The sequence below is a fragment of the Rutilus rutilus genome, assembly GCF_951802725.1.
Source record: "Rutilus rutilus genome assembly, chromosome: 11".
NCBI lineage: Eukaryota > Metazoa > Chordata > Actinopteri > Cypriniformes > Leuciscidae > Rutilus > Rutilus rutilus.
In genome coordinates, this window is record NC_140216.1 from 30,053,431 (window position 1) to 30,064,033 (window position 10,603).

Below are 10,603 nucleotides of genomic sequence, written 5' to 3' on the forward strand. Positions count from 1 at the left end.
TCTGAAGTTATTTTTCATTTTTTTTGTGTTTTCTGAGAAACCTGAAAAATGACATAGGCAATTATTTTAGGAAGGTGACGATATTCAATTATTGGTTCCAGTTTTGTGTTTTCTGAGAAACCTGAAAAAATGACTTAGGCAATTATTTTAGGAAGGTGACGATTTGGTAAATCATAACCTCTGGGTTGATTTACCCCAAACCCGCATACCATGAGTATGTCGGTTCCAAAACACCTGAGAAGAGTTAGTTTAATCAACCTCCTATTGGTAACCCAGAGTTAATGCGCGCACACGGCGAGTACATAAAGACATTTTCAATGGATCACCGATTTCAGGAGTCACCATGGAAACCCAGGGAGAAAAAAAAGCGAGCTACATATTTCGGTGAAACTGAGTTGGAGGTTTTAATGCTTGCTTATGAAGACTATAAGCCCATTATAACAAAAAAAAAAAAAGCAATACTGCTGCATCAGCAAAAGAAAGAGAGTTGCTTGGCAAAAAAATAACGGACTGAGTAAATGCGTGAGTTTATAAAATTATAAATGGGCAATTTTCCGCTTTTATTGTGACGCAAAAATTCTTTGGGGCATGCAGTAAAAATAGACAAGTATTTACTTGTTGGCCTCCATACATTTCTTAATATTACAGTAGTAATGCACATAATTGGCTAGTATGGTGGCTTCTTGTTTTATCAGGTGTAATCCTTCTGGAGCCAGAAGAAGTGTGAGCTAAGTCAAAATGAAACACAAAAACATTCTCCAGCAATGTAATTTAGTATTTAATGTAGCCTAATTTAGTTTTCTATGTAGCCAATAGAAAGAAGGCTGAGGCCCGTAAAACAGGTGGGGGTCCACCTCCACCTTCCCTCACCCCAGCTGAGGAGCTGGCACTGTCCCTTAATAAAGGGCGACCTGTGGTCGATGGGATTCCAGGGGCAGTTCATCGGACTCAGCAACCAAGACAAGTGGCTTTGTAAAATGTAGGTGTACCATATTAATACTTATGATTTATTGATGTTTTCACTGTTTTTGTCAGTGTTTTAATAAAGAAAATCATCAACATTGTCACCATTTTAAATAGGCATTTTGAATGCATTTTACAGTCATTGATTCACTTGTGCAGTATGCATGCTGCTTTGACTGCATATACTGTGTACTGTATTACTAGTACTCTTAGATGTTCCTAATGTCCTTCTTTATTAGTTGTATTTGTTTAAGAATATACATTGAGTATTGAATATGCATGATTATCATGTTGCTGATGGCCACATTGTATTATTGGATCCTCCTGCAACACCACACTCTGTCACAGTTTCAAGTGATTATTGTCTTTAGGTTTCTGTTTGCTAGACCAAGCATCCTTCCTTATTTTCACTGTAGGATGACGATGAAGAGACCACTTCTGCTGTGACAGAAACAGAAAATGTGGGGAGGCCCATAGAGGTATGATGCATAGAATGCATTCCCCCTTTTTTGCATAAGAGAATAAATACATTGTCATTGTCATTTTACAGAATATGGCAGGAGATTTTAATACAGATGAGGGTCCATCTACCTCCACACAGAATCTTAGCAGTGTAAGAAATGTTCTGCAGTTCTCCTTCCTCATTTAAATATTTGGTCTGTGTTTGTATTACAGACTTTATCAGTCATGTTTAATTATTCTGTCTTTCTAGTTGCCTGCCAAAGAGCTGTATAAGGTCCACCTTCAAAAGCAAATCAGAAAAAGTGACATGGAGATGGACCTCATACAGCATCAAATGGAGGAGAAAATGCTTAACCTAAAAAAGGCCAGACTTGAATTGCTGGAGCACCAGCTTAAGGTGGGAAACAGTATGTGAACATTAATCTGTCATTTGTTGTTGAATGAAATCTAAAGCAATAAATACAAATGTTTTTTGTTACAGGAAATAAAGAAACAATGAACAACACTTGACTGTTAACTGGTTTTAATTAAAGTGATTTTGGCAAATCATGTTTCGTACCACCCTGCCATCTCTTTGGTCTACTGGGTTCACTGGGGGTTCCTCTTGGCCATCTTCAAGAGAAGGGGGGGCCCTCTCACTTCTCAGTGTGGCAATGTTGTGAAGAACAACACAAGCAGCTGTGATGTCACATGACCTTTCTGGGCTGACCCTGAGCCCACGCAGGCACTGAAACCTTGCCTTCAGGATGCCTATGGTCATTTCCACCTTGACCCGTGTTCTGCTGTGGGCCAGGTTAAATTGTGCCTGTGGTCCAGGCTCAGGTTCAGGGTAGGGTGTCATCATATAGGGCAGGGTACCCTCTGTCCCCCAGCAAGTAACCACTGAAGTGTCCTAAAGGTAGTTAAAGTGTATAATTGCATAAAAAACAAAACCATACCCTGTTGAAATTTGTGGCACAATGATGACTCCCTAAACATTCTGGCATCATGTACAGACCCTGGCCATTTGGCTTCAACATTAGGGGTTGCATCACATATTACCTAGTTAGTGGGGACCAGTAATGAGGGTGATTTAATGGTTTAAACACCCAAACATTTAGCACCCAAAAAATCTATTGTCACCTGCACATTGATGCTATGGATTGACTTCCTATTAACATAGTCTCCTTCATTGACTGAATGGGCTTTAAAAGGAATGTGGGTTCCATCAATGCACCCAATCATATTTGGGAACCCTGAAATTGAAAGTTATATAATTAGAAACATTTAAAATTATTGTGACTGTATACAGTATGAATAAATTAAGTAGTGCTATGTAACTAAAATGGTCTTTCATAGAATATCATAGAATGGACAAACCCGCCACTCTGTGGAATTCCTCTTTAATGACCCTCAGTGGTTTATGGCCAGGGAACTGCACAAAAGTGTGTAGGAACCGTTTGAGTGCAATGCATACTGTACGAACAGCCCTACACACAGTTGCCTTTCCCACATGCTCTGCATCGCCTATTGTTTACAAAAAACTCCCCGTCGCAAAAAAGTTAAATAAATGGAGTTAAATATTTAACTCCATTATCTTCGTTTAATAAATTAACGATTCTTTTGAAAAACGGTACATATTCATTTGGATACGAAAACACATCGATACGTGGTTGTATCACCCTCATGGCGGAAAAGATTTCGTATTATCTGTGCTTCCACATCCACTGGATCGTCTTCAAAAGGGCACGCCATGCTCCGTCACCTCTCTGAAACAAACTAACCCTGGAACATAACCTGCTACCGAGCAGGTTATCTTCAGAGAGTAAGTTTCTATGGTTACATACATACCCAGAAAGTTACCTCCGTTTTTGGAACCGAAAGTTGAGGTTATCCACTAACTTACCCTTAAACTTACCCGGGTATGTCACATAACCTGCTTTCTGGAATACCCCCCAGGTTATCTTCAGAGAGTAAGTTCGTATGGTTACATACATACCGAGAAAGTTACCTCCGTTTTTGGAACCGAAAGTTGAGGTTATCCACTAACTTACCCTTAAACTTACCCGGGTATGTCACATAACCTGCTTTCTGGAATACCCCCCAGGTGATCTAGTTTTCAATAACAAAAAGTAGAATGATGCGCTTAAATCTTCACTGTCCAAAAGTGGTCATTTGATGGTAATAGATTATATTCACTAACAATACTGTCTTGCCACAGATTGGACATTTAGAATTTTTTAAAAACATAATGGGGGAATTTTTTTTTCCCTAAGACACAGACATCAAGAATCAGCATATGAATCTCAACAATGGTGACATGTTTCATGCCGCAATGCATCCTGGGAGCCATGAGTTTTATACTATTGTGGCTCCCAGCATGCATTGCAGCATGAAGCATGTCACCATTGTTGAGATTCATATGCTGATTCTTGATGTCTTTGTCTAAAAAAAAAAAAAAAAGTATTTAAAAAATCTAAATTCAGAATGTCCGATCTGTGGCTAGAGAGTATTGTCAGTGAATATAATCTATTAACATTAAATAATCACTTTTAGACAGTCATGAGATAAGTGCATTTTTTTACTATCTGCTGTTAAAAACTATATCACCTGATCATCTTTGTTTTTGGCTTTCTTTGTAATAAATTACATGTTTTGGTAAACACGGTTACAAAAACCACAAACTCACAAGCAGAGTCAAACTGCCCAACTGAAGGAAACACTCATCACCATAATGGTAATCATACATTTTCAATAAATCGTCAACATCTAAACCTCTGTTAATTCTCAATAAGACCTTCTGTAGACGTCAGACAGAAATAAAGTCAGTCTGGGGTGCGTTTCCCGAAAGCATTGTTGGCCAACTATGGTCGCAAGTTCATCGCAATGTCCATTGAACTCTATTGGTAACGACGGAACTTGCGACCATAGTTGGCCAACGATGCTTTCGGGAAACGCACCCCTGGTTAGTAATAAGTGAAGCTGGTAATGCTGTTTATGGAGTTGTTTAATCCTCCTCTGCTGAGAACTTGTTGACAGCAGATGTTTATCATCAATGCCCAATCATCACTGAATTAATCACTTAAGTATCTCATTAACTTTAACTCTGATTCAGAGTTATTTTAACTCTCTGTAGAGAGGGGACCAAATGTTCTCTGAACAGAGTTAATTTAACTCTGGGGATTTTGCTGTGTCGCTCTATCTTGCTGTAGATCGTTAAACCGTAACACTGCCTCAGAAGTCTGTCTGAAATCAGTTTCGTTTTTCGTTGAAGAACCTTTGTCCGCAAATGCTGCCTGCAAAGTCATTGCGTAATAGGGCAGCGAGGCAACAAGTCAGCTGCCTACGTTTTCGGAGCATTTGCTTCATACCAATATGTGGCTAGTGCAAGCTGCTTATTAACACAACAGGTGAAGTGAAGCACTTAATTTGTGTGTTGGTTTGAATATCAAAAAGATAATGCGTTTTTGCTGCATTTAAATAGAATGATCAAATTTCATTCAGTGAAGTAAGTAGTACTGTAGGATGTCTTGGTCAGAAAAGAAGAACAAAAGTCTATGTGTCTTGCACTCTTATACATAAGGCAGAAGTGAATAACACTAAACACTAAATCAAGAGACTTTCTCAGAAAACCTATTACAGTTTATTGGCTTTAGAGCGAGGAAATATATTAGCTGCTAAACAGTGGCTTGCATGTTAATGCTAGAGAGGTCACAGAAACAGACTTGTGAAAAGCACTGTTTCTGAATATAAACAGTTTATCATGTACAAAAACAAAAGTTACATTACAATAAAACTCTTTAAACTTTAGTCATGCCCCTAGGTCTATCTCGAACAAACCTTGAAGTCTTTGGAATGGAATTACAGCTTTCTTCGGCAGTGCCTTCCTGGGATTGCACAGTTTGGGCTTCTTCCATAAATGCTCTGCGATAAATACCTGATATGCTTTGTCTGAAGCTTTGCCTAACATTTAGTCCCATGCAGAAGTACAGCAGGGGGTTCACGCAGCTGTTGAAATACGCAAAGCCCTTAGCAATGGGCAGACCCACTTTGACTGCAAAGCTCTTCTTGTCCACCATCTTGGCGAGCAGTAGGCAGTGGTAGGGTCCCCAGCATAAGAAAAAGGCACAGACCAGTGCAGCGAGAATCCGGAGGGGCCTTGACTTGCCAGAGAGCCGTGTTCTGCGTATCCCAATGCCAGCTAGAATGTAGCAGCACAGGATGACCAGGAAGGGCAACAGGAATCCACATAAGAAGCGAATGCTGTACAAGGCATTCTTTGCTGTATTGTCACCCTTTGATGCTTCTTTCACCTGCACAAATAAATCAGATAAATCAGATTTCAGAGTATTGATAAATTAATCCACATTAACTAGGGTACTAAAAGGTATATATTTTAAGGGATAGTTCACCAAAAAAAAAAAAAAAAAAGAATGTACTCATCCAAAGTAGTGATGCACTGATACGAAAATTTTGGCCGATACCGATAACCGATAATTCTTTATATTTGAAAGCTGATAACCGATATATTGTCCGATACACCTAAATCCAAGTTTTTATATAATATTTGAGAGCCTGATTACAAAAACAGAAGTCTCACCATTAAAATCCATGTCCCAAGCACACAATTATAATGATGTTCTCATTATAATTTTATGTAACCTATATATGACAGTCTTGCACATGTTGCACTTAACAGTGTTTTCCTTTTTTGAAGTGATTCCAATAATATTTCAAGCAATTCAAAACCATCATGGCAAACAGTGAGCATCTGAAGTGTTATTTATCGTCTTTAATATATCGTAAAAAAAAAAAATGTAACGATAACATTCAAAATAAAGATACAGCGGGGAAAATAAGTATTGAACACGTCATCATTTTTCTCAGTAAATATATTTCCAAAGGTGCTATTGACATGGAATTTTCACCAGATGTTGGTAACAACCCAAGTAAGCCATACATACAAAGAAACAAACAAAAATAAGTTCAGAAATGAAGTTATGTGTAATAATGTGAAATGACACAGGGAAAAAGTATTGAACACATGAAGAAAGGGAGGCGCAAAAAGGCATGGAAAGCCAAGACAACAGCTTAAAACTATTAGTAATTAAAAAGCAATCCAGCCCCCTGTCAGTGGAAATTAATAACAGCTGGTTCAGTCCCAAATGATGGCCTACAAAAAGCTCTCATTGCCAAGGTGTCACACAAGACACATCTCATGATGGGTAAAAGCGAAGAGCTGTCTCAAGACCTTCGCAACCTAATTGTTCCAACACATAATGATGGCATTGGTTATAGGCGCCATTCTAAGCTTCTGAATGATCCAGTGAGCACTTTTAAGGCATTAATACGGAAGTGGAAAGACAATCATTTCACCATAAATTTGCCTCGACCAGGTGCTCCTCGCAAGATTTCTGATAGAGGAGTGAAAAGAATAATAAGAAGAGTTGTCCAAGTGCCAAGGACCACTTGTGGAGAGCTTAAAAAAGACCTGCAATTAGCAGGTACTGTTGTCTCAAAGAAAACAGTAAGTAATGCACTCCACCACCATGGCCTGTATGCACGCTCACCACGCAAGACTCCATTACTGAAGAAAAAAGCATGTTGAAGCTCATTTAAAGTTTGCTGCACAACATTTGGAAAAGCCAATGAAATACTGGGAGAATATAGTGTGGTCACATGAGAGCAAAATTGAACTGTTTGGATGCCATAATACACACCATATTTGGAGGAGAAATGGCAGTGCACATTACCCTAAAAACACCATACAACTTGGTGTTGGCTCTTGGACGACTCTTCTGATTATTCTTTTCACTCCTCTATCAGAAATCTTGCGAGGAGCACCTGGTCGAGGCAAATTTATGGTGAAATTATTGTCTTTCCACTTCCGTATTATGGCCCCAAAAGTGCTCACTGGACCATTCAGAAGCTTAGAATGGCGCCTATAACCAATGCCATCATTATGTTTTGCAACAATTAGGTTGCGAAGGTCTTGAGACAGCTCTTAGCTTTTTACCCATCATGAGATGTGTCTTGTGTGACACCTTGGCAATGAGAGCTTTTTGTAGGCCATCATTTGGGACTGAACCAGCTGTTATTAATTTCCACTGACAGGGGGCTGGATTGCTTTTTAATTACTGTAAGTTTTCAGCAGTTGTCTTGGCTTTCCATGCCTTTTTGCGCCGCCCTTTCTTCATGTGTTCAATACTTTTTCCCTGTGTCATTTCACATTATTACACATAACTTAATTTCTGAACTTATTTTTGTTTGTTTCTTTGTATGTATGGCTTACTTGGGTTGTTACCAACATCTGGTGAAAATTCCATGTCAATAGCACCTTTGGAAATATATTTACTGAGAAAAATGATGACGTGTTCAATACTTATTTTCCCCGCTGTATATCGGCTAATATATAATAAATATGGCGGCCGATATATCGTGCATCGCTAATCCAAAGTGTTCAGTTGAGAAATAAAGTCATTATAATAAAATAAAATGTATACATAAAGTCAAGCGGTCCAAGAATGACTTGTGAGTGAGTAAATCATGACAGAATTTAATTGGGTGAATTATTTCTGATAGTATAGCCATATAATATTTGTACCTGTTTTGTCTGCTTATTTATTTTTTATTCAAGATATGCAGTTTAGATTTGTGAATTGGAAACAATTTAGAAATTCAGACAGAATTGCAAAGTTGTGCTGACCTCCAGTGAGCACTTGGTCAAGTTGTTGTCACCAAGGTAGGCCTCCCGGTACACATAATACGGTGAACTAAAGATCCCCGCCACAATCCAGACTCCCACACTGACCACACGAGCTGCACATAACGTCCGTCGTTTTCTAGTAACAACTGGGCACCAGACGCAGAGCACTCGATCCACACTGATGACAGCCAGAAGGAAAACACTGCAGAACATGTTGGCGTACTTGAAGAAACCATTGAACTTGCAGAGAAAGCCCCCAAAAGGCCAGTGGTCATAGAAAAGTTTTTTGAGGAGCGAAGTGACTCGTGTCAGACAGAAGATCAGGTCAGCTACTGCCAGATTGACCAACCAAACGTTAGTGACGTTGGGCTTCAGACGGATACCAGCCACCCAGATCACCATAGAGTTCCCGGTTATGCCAAAGATAATGGTAATGGTGTAGAGGACAATGGTAAGATTATCCATAATGGCATCAATGTCCACTTTAGTTTTCGTATCCGGTTGGGAGACATGCATAAAAAGAGTTGTATTGAAGGTCATTCTGTGAGACAAATAAAAGTTTAAAATAACATAAAAAACATTTATAGAACATTCTTATAACATTATTAATATTTGATATGCATTCTCATTATGATGAGAGAAGACGCTCTTAGAACGTCTTTATGATGGTTTCACTTGATGAAGTTCTTATAATGTTTAGAGAACAACATTTTTCAGAACGTCCTTTTGTATTATTTGAACTAATTTTGAACATGTACTATAGCATTAGTGTGACCTTTTACGTAACATTCTAATCACATCAATAAAACTGGACATTTTAACATTCAGCAAATCACTGTTCCCACAATGTTTTACAACATCAATTTGTTAGTTAGGAATGCACTTTAAGTTGCTTTGGATAAAAGTGTTTGCAATATGCATAATCTTGCAAACTATTCCATTGTCTACTTCTCAAGTTGGATACAATACTGGGAAAAAAAGAAGTCATGTAATGTGTAAAGTATTAAAATAATTATAAGTAAATATGGGTACAAGAATATCAGCATCTACAAGTATTTTCTCTTATTTACCCAAGACATTTTCTTTGTGTATATATGAGGTGGTTGTTAAAATATATTAAAAAATATTTGAAATGTTTATACATAATTTAAATATAGCTTAAACTATACCCATAAAAGTTTGTTCACATGACAGAAGCCACCCAGCTCTTACTCAGAGTCTGTTTTAAAATATCTGTCTGGAAAAAAAAGTGGCGGGGGGGGTGGGGGGGGGGGGGGGGGGGGGGGGGGGGGTTCAAAACTCTGAACCTTTCACCCTTTAACAAAATACAGAAGCGGAATTGAAATCAGTATTTTTAAATAGCATAGATTCTTACATGTCGCCCCGATACCCACCCCCAGAGCATCTCAGTTAACATTTAATAAAACTTGCACTCTGGATGTGTTCCGCTTAACGTTAGCAAACATGCGTAAGAGAAGACACTTTCGGGTACACATGCCATTTAGTGAGCAATTTATCATAAGTCTGTTCAAAGTGTAATATCATGCTCGTATTCTGAGCTGCATATAGTAAGATAAATATGAGTTGTCTGGCAACTAAGAGGTTTCAGCACATAAAACCAGTGTTATATATTTTAAATTGCTTTGCTGAATCATGAGAGGTCACATCTTGTTGTATTATTCCCATAGTCAGCATTTACTGAAACTAAATATGTTCCGGGCTAAAAACCCTTACTTCTTGAAAAATAGCCTGTTGTCTTGCGCCAGAGTTAGTTGTGTTTCTCTTTTTATGTTTCAAAACAAAAAACAGTAGAATATATGAATTTAAAAAAAATGTGAATGAACCATGTTAAAATTCTCATTCAAAATTGCATTGAATGTATATACGATTATTAATGACAAAAATGCAATAAAATTATCACACAACCTGAAAATAAAATTATAAAGACTTACAAACAACTTGATTATGAATTGTTCTTACCTGTAGTCAGTCTCAATGAATCAGTCTTTGAGCAAAAACCACTAATTTGTGAATGTGACTAGCAGGAAGTGGGTATAAGTGTTTAGATGTTATGCTCAGTGTGCAGGCAAATAAATAAGTGAAGGGTTCATTGACATCCGTTCCAGCTGCTCTCCATCTCTCTGAAACCTTTTCTCCCCTTTTTCGTTTTCTCTAGATGAGATAAGCAGGAAGAGGGAGGAGACATTCACACGAACAAACACTGAAACCTAAATATATGTGTGTTTACACCGTTTTGCCTCTGGGAGAGTTAGAGCATATGATGTATATTTAATGTCTATAAAGCACACATTGTAGATAGACAAATGACTGAACATCAAAACATCTGAATTTTGAAAGTAGTGAATTAATAACACCAGTACTACGCCACTACCACTACTACTAACATCAACGACAGTTATTGTAAATGTGTACAATGTTATGCAATATATTTAACAGTGTCTGACCAAGATGTTGTGGTTTCCCTATAGCATC

General features: G+C 38.1%; 1 protein-coding gene and 1 long non-coding RNA gene across 2 annotated transcripts; one reads left to right on the forward strand and one right to left on the reverse strand.

The window, feature by feature from the left end:
• Positions 1 to 1,349: 1,349 nt before the first annotated feature.
• Positions 1,350 to 1,792, forward strand: LOC311300417. The gene is made up of 3 exons (XR_014629309.1): positions 1,350 to 1,442; positions 1,514 to 1,576; positions 1,676 to 1,792. It is a non-coding gene; the product is annotated as an uncharacterized lncRNA (long non-coding RNA).
• Positions 1,793 to 5,018: 3,226 nt separating this feature from the next.
• On the reverse strand, positions 5,019 to 10,267 carry LOC311299731 (C3a anaphylatoxin chemotactic receptor-like). Its single transcript, XM_084423528.1, has 3 exons — positions 10,091 to 10,267; positions 8,111 to 8,651; positions 5,019 to 5,717 (listed from the first exon to the last, which is right to left on the reverse strand). Exons 2-3 carry the CDS (start codon positions 8,648 to 8,650, stop codon positions 5,205 to 5,207), a joined length of 1,053 nt encoding a protein of 350 aa, XP_084279654.1. The 5' UTR covers position 8,651; positions 10,091 to 10,267; the 3' UTR covers positions 5,019 to 5,204.
• Between the last annotated feature and the right edge of the window lie 336 nt (positions 10,268 to 10,603).

Bases quoted from the DNA above. Each gene is read 5' to 3' on its own strand.
- LOC311299731 (XM_084423528.1), bottom strand. From the start codon at position 8,650: ATGACCTTCAATACAACTCTTTTTATGCATGTCTCCCAACCGGATACG. The intron at 5,718-8,110 runs GTCAGCACAACT...TTATTTGTGCAG, and splicing joins TGACCAAGTGCTCACTGGAG to GTGAAAGAAGCATCAAAGGG.